The sequence below is a fragment of the Natrix helvetica genome (assembly GCF_964273705.1).
Source record: "Natrix helvetica genome assembly, chromosome: 16".
NCBI lineage: Eukaryota > Metazoa > Chordata > Lepidosauria > Squamata > Natricidae > Natrix > Natrix helvetica.
This window is the reverse complement of record NC_138563.1, coordinates 10195254-10215135: the sequence shown is the minus strand read 5'-3', so window position 1 is coordinate 10215135 and position 19882 is coordinate 10195254. Positions and strand designations below refer to the sequence as shown.

The 19882-nt window shown below is 48.1% G+C and overlaps 2 protein-coding genes across 5 annotated transcripts in view; both read left to right on the top strand.

Annotated features, from left to right (window-relative positions):
- Nucleotides 1–19882, top strand: part of USF1 (upstream transcription factor 1) — a 279354-nt gene that overhangs the window by 114323 nt on the left and 145149 nt on the right. The window lies entirely within an intron of this gene.
- The window catches only part of NECTIN4 (nectin cell adhesion molecule 4), a 118369-nt gene continuing 101183 nt past the window's right edge, over nucleotides 2697–19882 (top strand). The window contains exon 1 of the mRNA XM_081967824.1: nucleotides 2697–3091. Coding sequence (XP_081823950.1) covers nucleotides 3052–3091 — 40 coding nt within the window. The 5' untranslated portion in view covers nucleotides 2697–3051. The remainder of the gene's footprint in view (nucleotides 3092–19882) is intronic.

The window sequence follows — 19882 nt, the reverse complement described above, 5'->3', positions numbered from 1 at the left end:
TCCAGTCTCTTCTTGAAAGCCTCCAGGGATGAAGCTCCCACAACTTCCGAAGGCAACTCTTGTTCCATCGGTTGATGGTTCCCACTGTCAGGAAATTCCTCCTTATTTCCAGGTTGAATCTCTCCTTGGTCAGTTTCCATCCATTCTTCCTTCTCTGGCCTTCGGGGGCTTTGGAGAATAGCTTGACCCTCTTCCTCCTCTCTGTGGCAGCCCCTCAAATACTGGAAGATGCTCTCCTGTCTCCCCTGGTCCTTCTCTTCCCTAGACTAGCCAGGCCCAGTTTCTGTATCTTTTAGTTTCCAGTCCCCGATTCATCTTGATTGTCCTCACCTTACCAACACAACCAGAAACTTCATCGCTAAGCAAGGCGGTTAGTTAAGTGAGCTAAGCCGCAATGTGATTTGGGTTGAGTAAAGTGTGTGTAAACGGAGCCACTGTGCTTTCTCCAGGAGTATAATTTCCAGACGAGACACAAATCTAGTTCCCAGCTAGATGGCAGCAAAGACTTAAAATATTCTGAATATTTTTGCTTGCTGCCATCTAATCCTCTGACAGGTTCTGCAAGCGAGGGGGTTATAAGGCACGCAACAAGTTTTAGAGAGCCAGTTTTGGTGTCATGGCGAAGGCATTAGGGCAGGGGTGTCCAAACTTGGGAACTTTAAGACTTGGGGACTTCAACTACCAGAATTCCCCAGCCAGCTGGCTGGGGAATTCTGGGAGTTGAAATCCACAAGTCTTAAAGTTCCCAAGTTTGGACACCCCTGCATTAGGGTAATAACCGGGAGATGGTGAGTTCTAGTCCTGCCTTAGGAATAAAGCCAGGTGCACAATTGTGGGCCAGTCCCTCTCTCTCAGCCCTAAAAACGAAGCAATGGCGACCACTTCTGAAAAAAACCTTGCCAAGGAAAGGGGCTGTGTCCAAACAGTCTCCAAAACACCAGACCTGATTGAATGCAGAACGGGATTGGAAGGGACCTTGGAGGTCTTCTAGTCCACTCCCTGCCTAAGTCCATAGAATGACAGAATCTAGGGCTGGAAGGGACCTTGGAGACAGAGGGCAGCCCCATCTCTTTCCGGCAAAGAGCGGGTGGCTTTAAAAGCAGACAGCAGCACAAATGGAAATCGTCCTCGGCGCAGCCGTTCCAGTCAGCAAGATTTCGCTTCCTGCAGAGCAGGTCGGGCGGCCGGGCGCGAAGGCGGGCAGGGCCGGCGTGTCTTTCGCACGGGTGCCGGAGAAGGAATTTCAACAGGTGTGTCTGCCAGCCAGCTTCCCTCCCAGCGGATGAGCAGAGATAAAAATCTGTGGCCACTGGAGCTGGGTGGGGCCTGCCATGTTCAGGGGCTGGTATCACCTTTTGATGCATTCTTTTGATGCAGCTAGTCCTCAAGGGGAACTCATTAAAAAGGAAAACACAGATAAAACTATTAAAAGAGCAAAGCGAGGCTTCACAAAAAAGGGGGGGGGAAATATCACACCTTCAACCCAAAGGAAGCCGCCCAAAGTTGCTTGATAGTGAAACAGGCGGCGTGTAAATACATAAAATGACGACAGGCAGTCCTGGACTTACGACCATTCGTTTAGTGACTGTCCAAAGTTACAACGGCACAGAAACAAAGTCACTTATGACCGTTTCTCAGATTTACAACCCGTGCAGCATTCCCGGGGGTCATGTGATCCAAATTGAGCCCCTTGGCAACTGACTCATACTTATGACGGCTGCAACATCCTGAGGGGGGGCGCTCACGTGATGCCCTTTTGCAACCTCCTGGCCAGCAACATCCATGTGGGAAGCCAGATTCATTTAACAACTGCGTTACTCACTTAACAATTGGAGTGATTCACTTAACAGCGGTGGCAAGAAAATGGAGCAAAACTCAATAATTGTCTCACTTAGCAACGAAGATATCGGTTCAATTGTGGTCGTAAATCGAGGACCCTCTGCAATCCATCAATGAACAGCTTGATTGCAATAAGCAACTGCAATTCAACTGCTGGGGGGCACGTCTGGATGGGCTCAAGGGAGACCAGGAGTTCTAGGAGGTTAGAGCACGTTTCTTTTGAAAAACGGTGTGTACAGGTGGTCCTCACTTTACGGCTACAACGGGGCTCTGACTTTCCCTTGCGAGACGAGGCAATCGTTAAGCGAGTCGCTCTGGATTTTTTTCGCTGTGACAATTGAATCGGTCACTAAGCGAATCCCACGGACTTTGCAGGTCGGAAACTAGGTCACGACTGGCAACCCCCGGGATACTACAACCGTTGTAAATGCACACCAGTTGCCAAGCACATGAATTTTGATCACATGATGCTCCTCTTCATCCGAGGACCGGTTGCAAGTCGATTCCCCCTCCCCCCCGCCCCGTGTCGCCGTAACTACGCACGTTCACTAAATGAACCGGTTGCAAATGGAGCCCAGGAAAGAAATCAGGCCTCCGAAGTCCCACCTTTAGGGTCTTCGGAGCCCCCCCCCTAAATCCCCCATTTTGGCACCCAGCTTCGGCATTGCCAGCCCAGGAATTGTGATGACTTCACAGGGCCGCGGAGGGCTCTGGCCCCCTCCCGCCAAGGCTTTTCCCTTTATAAACGAAACCTCACCCCCCCTTTTGAGAAACACCTGTTCAAACTTGCTAAACAGGTTAACATTTCTTCCCCTCCCTCTGGTCCTGTGTGTGGGAAACAGGTTGCAGAGTTTCAAAACACAAGTAGGAGCCACACTCGGGGGAGGTCAACACAACTTTCGTGCCGGATCTGGAAGTTGAAGCTCCCCCACCGCACCCCCGGATGCCCGCCGAAGAGACACCTGTGGCCCCCAGCCTCCTCCAAACAGCCCCCCCAGTGGGTGACAACACCATGGGACTCTGTGCTTTACTCCTGCGGGTGTGAGCGGCGGTGTATGGGTGTGGGGCACACACACACACACACAAGCGGAGAGCGTTGAGAAGAAGCAAGGACGGATCGCAGAGCTTGGCAAGGGGAGGACCAAGGCTTTTGGGAAGTGTGCAAGGCACGTTTTGACCCCCTTGGCACCACCAATACCCCCTTGGCACACCATGTTGTGGAAGGTCTGTCTGCTGGTCGTGCCCATCTCCGGTAAGTCCTTGCTTTTTCTCTCTTCCTCCTATTTCCTTAATTTTTCTCCGCCGTGCCGGGAATTGTCACCCTGGGCTCCTCTTTCTGGATGCTTTCCACCCAAAGCAAATTGGACATTGACCAACAGTTTTGTGATTGACAGTTTGGCGTCGGGGAGCCTCTTTTGGGTGGGGCCGGATGCACCCCCCCTCCTCCCCCATCCCTTTTGCCCCTGTGGTTTTTTGCACCGATGGAGAAAGTGTGCAAGGAGGCACCTGTGTGAAGGTGGCAGCTGCTTCGTGGGGAGAAATTCGGTTCCAAGCAGATCTCGTTGAGGCTGGGTTGTTTATGGCATGATTGGCTTGTTCACTAGAGAGAGTCCTCCACTTACAACGGTTCACTTAAGAGTGGCTTACGGCCGTTTTTCACACTTGCAGTATTCCCCATAGTCACAAGAGTAAAAAAAAAATCAGACGGGCTCGTACTTACGACGGTCGGCGTGTCCCGGGGTCACCTGTTCACTTTTGGTGACTTTCTGACGGGCAGAGTCAGAAGGGGAAGTCCGATTCACTTAACAAACAGGTTCCTCTCTTGAGAGTGATTCACTTACAAAAGGTCGTAAAACAAGACAAAATTCACCTAAGGAACGTTTCCCTTGGCCACAAAAAAATGTGGGCTCAGCTGCGGTCGTAAATTGAGGACTGCCTGTAGTGTGTGTTATCGGTTTTATCGATCTGTTCGGTTTGTTGCGAAGGTTGGGGATAGAATTCTTATATTTTTGGGGGGAATGTTGAGGTGCAGGATTTTCGCTTTTCTGCAGGGGAAGGAATCTCCCGAAACATCCAAAGGAACAAGCCAACATGAATGTTAGTTTTCCCAACTGGGATCAGGAAGTAAGCTCTCTCGGGCATCATCGCAGGCTGGAGTCAGGAATTGGCACCAGCAACCGCTGAAAACCCTCCAGCCTGCGAATTAATTGTCCCGTAAATGAATTGTCAGGGAAAACGGAGCTGGCTTGGCTTTGCCAGCAAGGGAAAACAATCACAGAAAGTTGGCAGCGATCCGTTAGGCGGAGGGAGGGCAAGGCTGCGTTGCCAAGCTTTATTTGAAAGAAAAGCAAAGCACAACATGGGGATTTCTTAATCTCTTCATAAAGATCTTTTCGTATGGCGAACGAGAATTACTTTCTGTTTAAAAAAAAAGATCGCGTAAATCCCCATCGGCGTGAAGCTCTACCAAAAGCCTAAAATTTGACGCTTTTTTGGGAGAAAGATGCTTTGTTTTCCGCTTCTTTTATCATCTCAAATCTTCGTGCAAAATGCAAATTTGGGTGAAAATGCCCAGTTTCTGTTGTTTTCACCTTCTGGATCCGTCGCTTGCCTCTACACAAAAGGGGCTGAGAAGGCGTGGGGAGGGGGCTTTGCTGGAAAAAGGCAAGCTGAATACCTTAGAGCCAGCTGGCTGGGGAATTCTGGGAGTTGAAGTCCACAAGTCTTAAAGTTCCCAAGTTTGGACACCCCTGCCTTAGAGCAATGTTTTCCAAATTTGGGGACTTGGAGATGGGTGGACTTCAATTCCCAGAATTCCCCTATTTATATGGGCTTCAGTCAAGTCATGTTGGAGCCTTCGTCCCAGTGCTTCTCTGGGAAGATGGGTGGATTTCAACTCCTAAAATTAAAGCTTGCTGCTTGGGGAATTCTGGGAGTCGAAGTCCACCCCTCTTAAACCCTGTTGGCTGGAGGATTCTGGGAGTTGAAGTCCATCCATCTTAAAGCATGCTGGTTGGGGAATTCTGGGAGTTGAAGCCCATTTATATTAAAGCATGCTGGTTGGAGGATTCTGGGAGTTGAAGTCCATCCATCTTAAAGCATGCTGGCTGGAAGATTCTGGGAGTTGAAACCCATCTATATTAAAGCATGCTGGTTGGAGGATTCTGGGAGTTGAAGTCCATCCATCTTAAACCCTGTTGGCTGGAGGATTCTGGGAGTTGAAGTCCATCCATCTTAAAGCATGCTGGTTGGAGGATTCTGGGAGTTGAAGTCCATCCATCTTAAAGCATGCTGGTTGGAGGATTCTGGGAGTTGAAGTCCATCCATCTTAAAGCATGCTGGCTGGAAGATTCTGGGAGTTGAAACCCATCTATATTAAAGCATGCTGGTTGGAGGATTCTGGGAGTTGAAGTCCATCCATCTTAAACCCTGTTGGCTGGAGGATTCTGGGAGTTGAAGTCCATCCATCTTAAAGCATGCTGGTTGGAGGATTCTGGGAGTTGAAGTCCATCCATCTTAAAGCATGCTGGTTGGAGGATTCTGGGAGTTGAAGTCCATCCATCTTAAAGCATGCTGGCTGGAAGATTCTGGGAGTTGAAACCCATCTATATTAAAGCATGCTGGTTGGGGAATTCTGGGAGTTGAAGCCCATTTATATTAAAGCATGCTGGTTGGAGGATTCTGGGAGTTGAAGTCCATCCATCTTAAACCCTGTTGGCTGGAAGATTCTGGGAGTTGAAACCCATCTATATTAAAGCATGCTGGTTGGGGAATTCTGGGAGTTGAAGCCCATTTATATTATAGCATGCTGGTTGGAGGATTCTGGGAGTTGAAGTCCATCCATCTTAAACCCTGTTGGCTGGAGGATTCTGGGAGTTGAAGTCCATCCATCTTAAAGCATGCTGCTTGGGGAATTCTGGGAGTTGAAGTCCATTTATATTAAAGCATGCTGGTTGGAGGATTCTGGGAGTTGAAGTCCATCCATCTTAAACCCTGTTGGCTGGAGGATTCTGGGAGTTGAAGTCCATCCATCTTAAAACCTGTTGGCTGGAGGATTCTGGGAGTTGAAGTCCATCCATCTTAAAGCATGCTGGTTGGAGGATTCTGGGAGTTGAAGTCCATCCATCTTAAAGCATGCTGGTTGGAGGATTCTGGGAGTTGAAGTCCATACATCTTAAAGCATGCTGGCTGGAAGATTCTGGGAGTTGAAACCCATCTATATTAAAGCATGCTGGGTGGGGAATTCTGGGAGTTGAAGCCCATTTATATTAAAGCATGCTGGTTGGGGAATTCTGGGAGTTGAAGTCCATCCATCTTAAAGCATGCTGGTTGGAGGATTCTGGGAGTTGAAGTCCATCCATCTTAAACCCTGTTGGCTGGAGGATTCTGGGAGTTGAAGTCCATCCATCTTAAAGCATGCTGGTTGGGGAATTCTGGGAGTTGAAGCCCATTTATATTAAAGCATGCTGGTTGGAGGATTCTGGGAGTTGAAGTCCATCCATCTTAAACCCTGTTGGCTGGAGGATTCTGGGAGTTGAAGTCCATCCATCTTAAAGCATGCTGGTTGGAGGATTCTGGGAGTTGAAGTCCATCCATCTTAAAGCATGCTGGTTGGAGGATTCTGGGAGTTGAAGTCCATACATCTTAAAGCATGCTGGCTGGAAGATTCTGGGAGTTGAAACTCATCTATATTAAAGCATGCTGGGTGGGGAATTCTGGGAGTTGAAGCCCATTTATATTAAAGCATGCTGGTTGGAGGATTCTGGGAGTTGAAGTCCATCCATCTTAAACCCTGTTGGCTGGAGGATTCTGGGAGTTGAAGTCCATCCATCTTAAAGCATGCTGGTTGGAGGATTCTGGGAGTTGAAGTCCATACATCTTAAAGCATGCTGGCTGGAGGATTCTGGGAGTTGAAACCCATCTATATTAAAGCATGCTGGGTGGGGAATTCTGGGAGTCGAAGTCCACCCATCTTCAAGTGCTGAGGTGGAGAAATCCTGCTTTATCCTGACCAATTAATGCAAGGTTTTCATGTGTTCAAGCTGGCTTGTCACCATTTGCAACCAGCAAACAATGTTCCTGCCCATGTGCAGAGTTCCCCACTGCATGGGACCACTGGGGGAAGCTCTCTCCGTGAAGTTTCCCCAGCAGGAAATTTTGCCAGATCAGGAAATACTCCGCAAGGGATGGTTGACCCTGGACCTTCCCCACTCCAGCAAACGGGGGACCCTCAAGTCCCCCAAAGTGGCCGGCACCCAATGGGGTTGCCATTGTCTTTGCGTGGCCCACCGAGCCAGGCTCAGCCCAACGGACGGGTGACTCAGCCTGCGGGGGATGAGGATCCCGAAAAACTGGTTTGGAGAGATAACCGCGGATAAAGATGTCGTGACAGCTGAGGTTGTGTGTGATTTCTCTGCGGAGTCTCTACCTGTTGGGCTGCGTGGCCTCTCCCCTCCCCTCCCCTCCCCTCCCTGGCACCAGCCGCTCTGCAGTGACTTGGCAGGTTTTCTGCAACGGAGCTGCTGACTCAGGCTTCTTGCTGGGTGCCCGCAGGGGCCCTGGCAGCCCCTGAGTCACCGTGCCAGCCTGGGAAAAGGGGCAGGCCGGCAGAGGCTGGCTTGGGGGAGGGTGAGGGGTCAGCAGAATGGCAAACCAGTTGCCCTCCCTTCCTTCCTTTCTCCTTCCTTCCTTCAACTCCCAGAATTCCCCAGCCAGCCACGTTTAGGAAGGGAGGAAGGAAGGAAGGAAGGAAGGGAGGGAGGGAGGGAGGGAGGAAGGAAGGGAGGGAGGGAGGGAGGAAGGAAGGAAAAAAAAAAAGGGGGGGAAACAGGGATAGGTGAGAATGCAGAATGCTGCTTGAATTGCAAAGTGTAGCAGGCAATGCCAAGTGTCACCAAAGTGCCAGTCTTATTTGCACATGTATGGAATGCACAGACCTACTTGCCGTTTCCTCCTTGACCGCAATGCATGCACGCACGCACACACACTCACACAGTGGCAAAGTTGTCTTTGTTGTTGCATAGCCTTGCAAGAGGCTGGGGATGGCAGGGGGCCTGCGGGGGTCTTCAATGGCTGAGGGTGCAGGATGTGCCGTCCGGAGTCTCCAGAGCAACAGAGCTGAGCAGTTGCATTGACACAACCTTTCCGTTAATATTCCAGTTGCCTTCCTTCCTCCATTTTCCCTTCCTTCCTTCCGATGACAGATTAACAGAGTTGGAAAGGACCGTATGTCATCAAGTCCAACCCGCCCTACACCTTCCCTCTTTCCTTCCTTCCCTCCTCCCTTTCCTTTCTTCTTTTCTTCCCTGCTTCCTTCCCCCTCTCTCTCCAGCCCTTCTTTTCTTCCCTTCTTCCTACCTTTCTTCTCTCCTTCCTACCTTCCTTCCTTCCTAGTTTCCTTCCCTCCCTCCCTTCTTTTTCCTTCCTTCTTTTCTTTCCTTCTTCCTTCCCTCCTTCCTAGCTTCCTTCCTTCCCTCTCTTCCCCCTCCTTTCTTTTCTTCTTCCTTCCTTCCTAACTACCTTCCCTCCTTCCTTCCTAGCTGCCTTCCTTCCCTCTCTCCTTCCCTCCCTTCTTTTTCCTCCCTTCTTTTTCCTCCCTTCTTTTCTTTCCTTCCTTCCTTCCTTCCTTCCTTCCTTCCTTCCCTCCCTCCCTCCCTCCCTCCCTCCCTCTTCTCTTTCCTTCCCTTCCCCTTTTCCTTCCCACGATGTGCCACTTTGGACAAACCTGACTATTCAATTCATTCACAATTCAGTCCTCAGGTAGTCGTCGACTTAAAACAGCTCATTTAGTGACTGTTCAAAGTTACAACGGCACTGAAAAAAGTGACTTACGACCATTTCCCCCGCTTACGGCTGTTGCGTCATCCCCAGGGTCAACCAGGAAGCCCAAGTCACTTAATAACCGGCTTGCTAACTTATCAATTGCGGTGATTCACTTAAGAAATGAGGCAAGAAAGGTCGTAAAATGGGGCAAAATTCACTTAACAGATGTCTCGCTTAACAACATTCATTTTGGGCTCCGCTGTGGTGGTAAGTCGAGGACCATTTGTACAGCCAATCCATGCTTAATGCAATAACCTGCCTTCCAAGGTAAGTCACCCACATTTCCCCCACCAGCTCCGAAGTCTTTTCTGGCTTCTATTTTCATTCTGAAAGTACCTGGGCAGCATTCGCACAATAGGTGTAACCTAGGGATCGTATTCACTAACCTGCTGAGGCTGCACAAATGTGTGCAGTTTTTTTGTGTGCTCTGCACCAACCTGAAGTTCAGAAGTTGTGGGAGCTTCATCCCTGGAGGCTTTCAAGAAGAGACTGGACTGCCCTCTGTCAGGAATGGTGTAGGGCTGAAGGGTTGGACTAGATGACCTACAAGGTCCCTTCCAACCTGTCATTCTGAATCTAAGATGATCAAAGGCCTGGAGGCTCAAACAGACGATGGACAGTTGTAGGAACTGGGCCTGGCTAGTCTAGGGAAGAGAAGGAGCAGGGGAGACAGGAGAGCATCTCCCAATATTGGAGGAGTTAGGGGGTCAAGCTATTCTCCAAGGCAACCAAAGGCCAGACGAGGAAAAATTGTGGGTGCTTCATCACTGGAAGTTTTTAAGAAGAACCTAGAGACAGCCACTTATATGAAATGGTGAAGGTTCTCCTGCTTGGGCAGGGGGCTGGACTAGAAGACCTCCAAGGTCCCTTCCAGCTCTATTCTATTCTATTTCAACTTCTGGGAGTTGACGTCCACATGTCTTAACATGTGCTGAGGTTGCAAAGCCTTGGTCCACTGCAAAAGCTGGAAATCTCTTTAATCCAGATTGATTTAATTTTGAGCCTTGGGCCCCGTTCCAAAAAAAATGCAACTCGGTGGAGAGAAAAGTAAGAGTTTGCACTTTAGGCAAGGAAAACCGCACACACTGAGGTATAGAAGAGGCAGCAGCAGGCTCCACAGCAGCGAATATGAGAGAAATCTAGATGTCCTACTGCAGGGGTGTCCAAACCTGGGAACTTTTAAGACTTGTGGACTTCAACTCCCAGAATTCCCCAGCCAGTGAGGCCACACCTGGAATATTGCATGCAGCTTTGGTCCCCACACTATAAGAAAAGAGGTTGAGACTCTGGAAAGAGTGCAGAGAAGAGCAACCAGGATGATGAAGGGACTGGAGGCTCAAACAGACGATGGACGGTTGCAGGAACTGGGCCTGGCTAGTCTAGTGAAGAGAAGGACCAGGGGAGACATGATAGCAGCCTTCCAATATTTGAGCGGCTGCCACAGAGAGGAGTTAGGGGGTCAAGGTATTCTCCAAAGCACCCGAAGGCCAGAGAAGGAAGAATGGATGGAAACTGACCCAGGAGAGATTCAACCTGGAAATAAGGAGGAATTTCCTGACAGGGAGAACCATCAACCCATGGAACAGAAGTTGCCTTCGGAGGTTGTGGGAGCTTCATCCCTGGAGGCTTTCAAGAAGAGACTGGGCTGCCCTCTGTCAGAAATGGTTGGGTTGGACTAGATGACCTGCAAGGTTCCTTCCAACTCTGTTAATCTGTAAAGGATATTGAGACTCTAGAAAGGGTGCAGAGAAGAGCAACCAGGATGATTTTAGGGGACTGGAGGCTGAAACATCCGATGAACAATTGCAGGAACTGGGCCTGGCTGGCCTAGGGAAGAGAAGGACCAGGGGAGACAGGAGAGCATCTCCCAGTATTTGAGGGGCTGCCCCAGAGAGGAGGAAGGGGGTCAAGGCACCCGAAGGCAGGACAAGAAGTAACGGATGGAAACTAATGAAGGAGAGAAGCAACCTGGAATTAAGGAGAAGCTTCCTGACAGTGAAAAGAATTAATCCGTAGATTGACTGGCCTCCAGAAGTTGTGAGAGCTCCATCACTGGAGGCTTTCAAGAAGAGCCTGGACAGCCATTTGTCCTGGAATGGTGTGGTGTCTCCTGCTTGAGCACGAGGTTGGACTAGAAGATCTGCAAGGTCTGGGCAGGTAGTCCTCGACTTACAACACTTCATTTAGCTACTAAATGAACCTACCATGGCAATTTACAATCTGTCCGCACACTTGTGGAAGGCTCCCGAAGGTCAAAATTTGGGCAGCAGCTACCAACCGGCAGGTGTCCGTAATGGCTACAGCATCCCTTGGTCACCTGGTCATCATTTGCCACTTTCCCAGCTAGCTCTCGACAAGCAAAGTCAAGGGGCGAAGCTGGATTCACTTAATGACCATAAGGTTAAAAGGCAAAGGTAAAGGTTCCCCTCGCACATCTGTGCTAGTCGTTCCCGACTCTAGGGGGCGTTGCTCATTTCCGTTTCAAAGCCGAAGAGCCAGCGCTGCCCGAAGACGTCTCCGTGGTCATGTGGCCGGCAGGACTAAACACCGAAGGCGCACGGAACGCTGTTCCCTTCCCACCAAAGGTGGTTCCTATTTTTCCACTTGCATTTTTTACGTGCTTTCGAACTGCTAGGTTGGCAGAAGCTGGGACAAGTCACGGGAGCTCACATTAACACGATGCTAGGGATTCGAACTGCTGAACTGCCAACCTTTCTGATCAACAAGCTCAGTGTCTTAGCCCGTGAGCCATTGCATCCCTCTGACCCTAAGGTTAGATAGATACAAATTAATAGAGTTGGAAGGGACCTTGTAGGTCATCTAGTCAAACCCCCTGCTCAGGCAGGAGACCATTCAACATTTCTGACAGAGGGCACTCCAGTCTCTTCTTGAAAGCCTCCAGGGATGAAGCTCCCACAACTTCCAAAGGCAACTTCTGTTCCATGGGTTGATTCTTCTCCCTGTCAGAAAGTTCCTCCTTATTTCCAGGTTGAATCTCTCAACCATGAGGGAAAAAAATGGTTGCACATTGTGCCGAAACTCACTTAACAACCGCCTTAAACAACCGTTTAACAGTGGAAATTCTGGGCCCCCAGAGCAGTTGCAACTCGAGGACTGTCCCTGCATTCATGCACAGGTTGCCTTTCTGGTTGCTCCAGAAAAGTGGCTTTTCTGGCTGTGTCCCATCCTGACTGGGCGTGGAAGTGACCTTGGCCCAGCGTCTCCCTAAAGAGGGTGGCAACTCGGTGAGTCTTCCTTGGTGGCAGGATGCCCAGGAAGAGTGGTGCCACCCAGCTTCCCCATCGCCTCCTTCGGAGAGACGGGGAGGAGCCCAAAATCAATATATCTTCCGAAAGGGGAGCGGTGGTGGGGATTATGGGTTCAAACGAGTAATTCTGGCAATTGCCCTTTTGCACGGCTGCCTCCAAAGCTCCACAATATGATATTGTATCCCATGATTAAAAGCTGCCTGGGAGCTGATGCCTGGAGCACAGTGGAGAGCTCAGGATATTAATGGAAGTAAATTAATTAATTGGAGATGCAAAAGGTTTTTCCGCTTTCGGGGAGGCCCCTCTCAAATGTCACCAGCGGCCGGTTTGGCTCCATATCCAGGGTTTTTTTTTTTGGGGGGGGGGGAATGGTAAAATAGCAAGTGCTTTCAAATGCTGAAACCAGGGCAGACATTTCAGGATTTCTTCGATTGTGTGTCTGTACACACACACACACACACACATACACACACACACACACACACACATCTCTACCTACCTACCTATCTGCCTGCCTGCCTGTCCGTCCGTCCATCCATCCATCCATCCATCTATCTATGATATATATACGTGTGTGTGTGTGTGTGTGTGTGTGTGTGTGTTGTATTTGTGCTGATAAATAAATAAAGGGAGACTAGTATAGATCTATTTCAAGCTATTTAGCTCTCATCAGCTAGCCATACCCTTACTGGGATTTGAACCCTAGCTGATGAGAGCTAAATAGCTTGAAATAGATCTATACTATTCTCCCTTTATTTATTTATCAGCACAAATACAACACAAATATAAAAAGGCAACATTAAAAATAAAAATATGGTTTTCTGCCTGGATGGATTTCTGTGATGAGCCGAAGGACAGAAAGGGGGAGTAGTGAGCTCCCTCCCATATTTGGGCATACCAGGGGTTGTAACATACATACATACATACATACATACATATATAAAAGCTAACCCATTGGTTCATGGCTAAGTGCAGAGGTCAAGGGTCAGGTCCGAGAGCCAAAGGCACCATGAAACATTTGGACGTATGGAGGTCGTCCTCAGCTTACGGTGACAATGAGGACCAGAATTTATGTGGCTAAGAAGGTGACTTTTAAGTGAGGCACACCTGATTTGACAACCGTTTTTTATCAGGGTTCTTAAGTGAATCACTACGGCGACTAACTGAATGACCCCTTCCTGAGGTTGACCCAGAATTGTAATGCAAGAGGAGACATTAATATGTCAGAATGAGCCTATTAATTTGATTTAATCTAATTCACCTACTTTAATTTTTGTCCTGGCTGCATCTTCCGGCTGCCCCACCTGTTTTCAGGGTGTGTTGCCTCGCTCTTCCTCAAAACCCAAGTTGGTGAAATGTTCGTGCACCCTGCATTGGTTAGTATCCCGTGTGAACCAGGCTACTTCCCACCTTGCAGGTCATCCTTGACGTACGGCCACGACCGAGGCCAAAATTCCCATTGCTAAGAGAGACCGTTGCTACGTGAGTTTCGCTCCCCATTTTACGACCTTTCCAGCCACGGTTGTTCAAATAAATCAGTGCCGTTGTTAAGTTAGTAACTTGGTTGTTACAATGGTGGGTTGCTGTCACTTTGGACCAGTACGGCCGTACCGGTAGTGGCCTGGAGCATCTCAGAGCGTACCGGTACGCTGGCTGGTTTGGCTCTATAGCTGTATTTATGCCAAAAGGTATACTGCGCACAGCTTGTGGTGCCTGCGCCAGCCCCAACAAGCAGCTGATTGTCTCAGGGGTGGTGGATTGCAAATGTGTGCTCAGCGCACGTCAGGCTCGTGCACAAACAGACCGCGATCAGCGTACTGCTAGCGACGGTAAGAGCAACCCATCACTGGGTGGTTAAGTGAACCCAGCTTCCCGTCGACTTTGCTTGTCACGAGGTCACCCAAGAGGACCACAGGATCCAGGGACACTGCAACTGTCATAAGCAGAAGAGTGTGGCTCCCACTTCAGCCCGATTTGGCCAAACCGGTAGCGGTAAATCTGGCCCGCGTCGCAGAACCGGCAGCCACCCAGGCTGGCCACGCCCCCCGTACTGGTTCTCCCTTGCTGTTGCTGGCTTCTTGTTTCATTGGCTTTTAATGTTCTTCACGCATGCGCACCATTAAGAGCGAACTGCGCATTTGCAAGCAAGCAGCACACACGCCAAATGCATGTCTGAGTGAACCGGTACCAGTTCGCGTTGGAACCCACCCCTGGTCATAAGTGCAAGTCAGTTGCCAAGTGCCCGGATTTTAATCGCGTGACTTCGGGGAGGCTGCAAGGAGAGTTTCAACGTGATCCCCAATTGCGACCTTGCCAGCGGGGTCAATGGGGGACCCAGATTCACCCTAATGACCACGTGATTCATTTAGCAACCATGGGGGGAAGGGCCGTACAACTGAATGCAACTGTCTTGCTTAGCAGCGGAAATTCTGGGGCCAAATGTGGTCAAAAATTGAGGACTACCTGAAATTGGGAGGGAAAAATATTTTTCTTTTGTTTTCCTTTTTTGTTAGCTGTCTAATTTTGGGTGACAGGTGCGAGAACTGCAGAATTCTAGGGATAAATACCTTTTCCTTTGGGTATTGAGTGAATATTCATTACGTTGCAACTCTTGTAAGTACATGCCAGTTTCCAGAAGCCCAAATCTTAAGGATGGGATCATGTGAGCATACAACCATACTGTGATGGTTGTTAAGTGGGAGACCGATCCCTTTTTCCAATGCTGTTGTAATTTTGAACGGTCACTAAACAAATCATTGTTAAGTCTGAGAGCATCTGCACTGATCTTACCTACTCCAGCAGGAAATAAAACTACTTAGATCTGGGACAGATACACCATAGTTAGCGGTAGTTTGGACTGAGGCTTATGCCATCTAATCGCTTTTTTCAGTATTGCTATAACTTTGAATGGTCCCTAAACGAGAGGTTAAATCAAGGACTAATTTAAAGGTTAAATCAAGAGACTGAAATGTCAGAAATGGTGTAGGGTCTCCTGCTTGGGTGGGGGAGTGGGACTAGATGACCTCCAAGGTCCCTTTGACTCTGTTAATCTGTCAGAAATGGTGTAGGGTCTCCTGCTTGGGTGCGGGGTTGGACTAGATGACCTCCAAGGTCCCTTTGACTCTGTTAATCTGTCAGAAATGGTGTAGGGTCTCCTGCTTGGGTGCGGGGTTGGACTAGATGACCTCCAAGGTCCCTTTGACTCTGTTAATCTGTCAGAAATGGTGTGTGGGGTTTCCTGCTTGGGTGGGGGTTGGACTAGATGACCTCCAAGGTCCCTTTGACTCTGTTAATCTGTCAGAAATGGTGTAGGGTCTCCTGCTTGGGTGCGGGGTTGGACTAGATGACCTCCAAGGTCCCTTCAACTCTGTTATCTGTCAGAAATGGTGTGTGGGGTCTCCTGCTTGGGTGGGGGTTGGACTAGATGACCTCCAAGGTCACTTCAACTCTGTTATCTGTCAGAAATGGTGTGTGGGGTCTCCTGCTTGGGTGGGGGTTGGACTAGATGACCTCCAAGGTCACTTCAACTCTGTTATCTGTCAGAAATGGTGTGTGGGGTCTCCTGCTTGGGTGGGGGTTGGACTAGATGACCTCCAAGGTCACTTCAACTCTGTTATCTGTCAGAAATGGTGTGTGGGGTCTCCTGCTTGGGTGGGGGTTGGACTAGATGGCCTCCAAGGTCCCTTCCGACTCTGTTAACCTGTTAAAGGACTCTCTTCATTTTTATAGCAGGAAAGGATACGAGGAGGAAGGCAGGTGTGTGCAAGGAAAGACTTGGAGACATGCATGCAAACTCTTTGCTTTTTTTAGATCAAAACTTCAAATTCCACACGCCCAAAGTTGACATATTTCCCCAAAAATGAGAAACTGAAACCAGCCAGGTTTCTCTTCTCGCCCCTTGAGAGTTTTTCTAGCCCAGCCTGAGAGGCTGAGGATCACTCTCAGGAGAGGCTCTGCATCCCGGTGTGCAAAAGTCATGAGGCGGGTGGAGGATTTGGGCGGGTGGCAAGACTCCTCAGACCGGAAGGTCAGGTATGAAGCAGGCCTCCCGCCCCACCGCTTTGCACGCTGCCTTCTGGTGAGCCAAACCAGCCCATCGCCCTCCTTGCTGGGACAAGTTTCCCAACCGGGCTGGTGCTACTGGTTTTCGGTGCACGAAAGCCAGGAACCGCAGTTGCATTCTTCTTATTGTGATTATTTTTGCATTTAGGAATTTTAATTTTAAGCCTTGCTGCCCTCCACAGCAGCTCTGAGCTCCTCAAGCGATTTCCTGATTTAAAGCCGGGGGTCTCCAAGCTGGAATTCTGGGAATTGAAGCCCACAAGTCTTGAAGTTGTCAAATTTGGTCTCTAAACTGGCTGGGGAATTACAATACAATAGCAGAGTTGGAAGGGACCTTGGAGGTCTTTTAGTCCAACCCCCTGCCTAGGCAGGAAACCCTATACCGTTTCAGACAAATGGCTATCCAACATCTTCTTAAAGACTTCCAGTGTTGGGGCATTCACAACTTCTGGAGGCAACTTCTGTTCCACTGATTAATTGTTCTAACTGTCAGGAAGTTTCTCCTCAGTTCTAAGTTGCTTCTCTCCTTGATTAGTTTCCACCCATTGCTTCTTGTTCTACCCTCAGGTGCCTTGGGGAATAGTTTGACTCCCTCTTCTTTGTGGCAACCCCTGAGATATTGGAAGACTGCTATCATGTCTCCCCTAGTCCTTCTTTCTCTTAAGCTAGACATACCCAGTTCCTGCAACTGTTCTTCATATGTTTTAGTCTCCAGTCCCCTAATCCTCTTTCTTGCTCTTCTCTGCACTCTTTCTAGAGTCTCCACACCTTTTCTACATCGTGGCGACCCAAACTGAATGTCCTATTCCAAGTGTGGCCTTACCAATTCTGGGAATTGAAACCCACAAGTCTTAAAGTTGCCAAATTCGGTCTCTAAACTGGCTGGGGAATTCTGGGAATTGAAACCCACAAGTGTAAAAGTCCCCAAGTTTGGAGACGCCTATTTTAAAGGATACTGAGAGCAGGGGACTCTTTGTTTTGAGCTGGGGGCGATGACTGAAAATGATTTATCGTTTTCTTTCAAAGAATTGCATTTTACAAAGCATACACCTGAAAAACCAGGTAAACTTTCAGTTTTAAAAAAAGAGGAAGGATAAAAAGGGAATAGGGATAAAAGTGTGAAAAAGTATGAAGGAAAACATAAATGTTACCGTATTATTTATTACATTTCTTTGCTGTCCATCTCAAGTCCACAAAGTGACTCTGGTTGACTTACAGCAACATATACATGTATGTATGTATGTATATAAATGACTTCTTATTTTTTTAATTCTTTTTTTTCAAAGAATTTTTTATTTTTTTATTCTCTTACATACCATGCTTTCTGGAAGATGTAATGAAGAATGTTTTTGTGTGTGTTTTTTGTTTAATTAAAACATACCATTTTAAATATACATTACATTCACATAATTCTTCTTCTTCTTTACATTTATCACTCTTATACATTTGTTATTTCATTTAATACGTTATAATATACAGTTTGGGTTGCTTCATTTGCCGGATCCCTTCCTCCTGTTGTAACACCGCCTTGTTTTCCTTTCTGACTGCAGTCAAAATAGAGTGGGAAGGGACCTTGGAGGTCTTCTAGTCCAACCCCTGCTTAAGCAGGAAACCTAGACCATTTCGGTGGCTGTCTAAAAAGCCTCCAGGGATGAAGCTCCCACAACTTCTGGAGGCAAGTTGTTCAACTGATTAACTGCTCTCACTGTCGGGAAATGTCTCCTTAATTTGAGGTTGCTTCTCTCCTTGATTAGTTTCCAACCATTCTTTCTTGTTCTTCTGATGCTTCGGGAAATAACTTGACCCCTTCTTTGTGGCAGCCCCTCCAATACTGGAAGGCTGCTCTCCTGTCTCCCCTACTTCTTCTTTTCTTTAGCCAACTCAAAACCTGCAGCCCTTCTTCATATGTTTTTGTCTCCAGGCCTTTGATCCTCTTAGTTGCTCTTCTCTGCACTTTTTCCCGTAGTCTCAATATCTTTTTTGTAATACGGGGACCAAAATTGTATGCAAGATTCCAGGTGTGGCCTTACTAAGGCTTTACGAAGCAGTACTTCCGCAGTCGGAATGGCTGGCTGGGAAACTCTCTAGGCTGTGTTTTGAGTCCAAGTTTGATTGAGTTTCCAGATTCCACGTGGTGAGTTTCTGTAGAAGGCTAATCCTACCTTTATTATGTAAAGTAGACTAGCTCAGGCTTTCCTGGCTCATTGGCAAAGGAGAGGGGACAGGAAGCTGCAGGGAGCTCCTCTGTCTTTAAAAGCATGTTTCTCCCTTTTCACATACAGGGAAATATAATATTCTGCCTTCTTAATATTTCCCAGGATATTTCAGTTTTCTAGCAGAGGGGTGGGTGCTAACTTCCTACAGCTGGATCTCAGTAGCTAAGACTTGGGGAGGCCAACTAGATCAGCCAGAGGGACACGGTTCCCATCATCCCATGAAGAACTGCACTCAATGAGGACTAGGAGGATGAAAACCTCACCCAGTTGGGGAAGCCAGCTGGGCTAAAGAAAGTCAGAATTGACATTGAGTAAGTCGTACTACAATACTGAGTAAGTTGTAATATTTACCTTGAGCTAACACAGTATTTACATTGAGCTGTATTTATGGTTTTATGACAGTTTTATAGCTCCTGTTTTTTACTCTTGCTCTGAGCTGTTTAAGACACGTAAATCTTTTAACTCAAATAAATAAGTAAAATAAATCACTCCTGGGCACACTTTAGAATCTAATTTCTCCACTACGGCTACTTGGAGAAGGGTGAACTTCAAACTCCCAGAATTCCCCAGCCAGGGAGAGGTGACCTCCACCCTCCTTCAAGGAGCTGAGGTTGAGGATGGCAGTTTTAAAGATTTGTCTTCCACCAACAGTTTTGTCTTGTAGCAGGGAGTTCCTCAGTTCTGAAAGGAGTAGTGATTCATAATCTCACTTTATGTAAATAATTTCAGATTTGCAGCTAGAATAGGATTCCTGGAGTCGGTCTGTCTGTTTGTCTGTCTGTCTGCCTGTCTATCCAGCCACAACCTACCTACCTACCTACCTATCTATCTATCTTTATTTATTTATTTCTCTCTCTCTCCCTTCCTTCCTTTCCCTCCCTCTCTCCTTCCCTTCTGCCCACTTTCTTTCTTTCTGTCTTTTTCGTTCTCTCTCCCTCCCTACTGCCCTCTTTCCTTCCTTCCTTCTTTCCTTCCTTCTTTCTCTCCCTCCCTCCCTCCCTCCCTTTCCCTCCCTTTCTCCCTCCTGCCTTCTTTCTTTCTTTTTCTTTCTCTCCCCCTTCGTTCCTTTGCCTCCCTCCCTCCCTCCTGCCCACTTTTTTCTTTCTTTTTCTTTCTCTCCCTCCCTTCGTTCCTTTTCCTTTCTGTCTCCCTCCCTTCTGGCCACTTTCTTTCTTTCTCTCTCTCTCCCTCCCTTTCCCTCCCTCCCTTCTGCCTTCTTTTTTTTCTTTTTCTTTCTCTCTCTCTCCCTTCGTTCCTTTGCCTCCCACTCTCCCTCCCTTCTGCCCTCTTTCTTTCTTTCTTTCTTTTTCTTTCTCACTCTTCCCTTCCTTCCTTCCTTTCCCTCCCTCCCACCTTCTTCCTTCCTCCCTTCATCTTTCTTTCTTTTTCTTCTTCTCTCTTTCTTTCTTTCCTTCCTTCTTTCTTCCTTTCCATTTTATTTTAGACAGAAAGTGAAAATACAATTATGTTTTTACACAAAAAAAAAAAACCCAAGACAAAATAAAAAACAGACAACGCATTAAAGCGTGCATCCAAAAGACACACAAGACAAAAACACATCCATGTGTTGGATTCTCAGCAACTGTCTGGACCAGTCCTTGCAGTTTTCTTGGTGAGGTTCTTCAGAAGTGTTTGTGCCCTTGGCTCTTTCCTGGAGGAGAGAGAGAGTGGGGG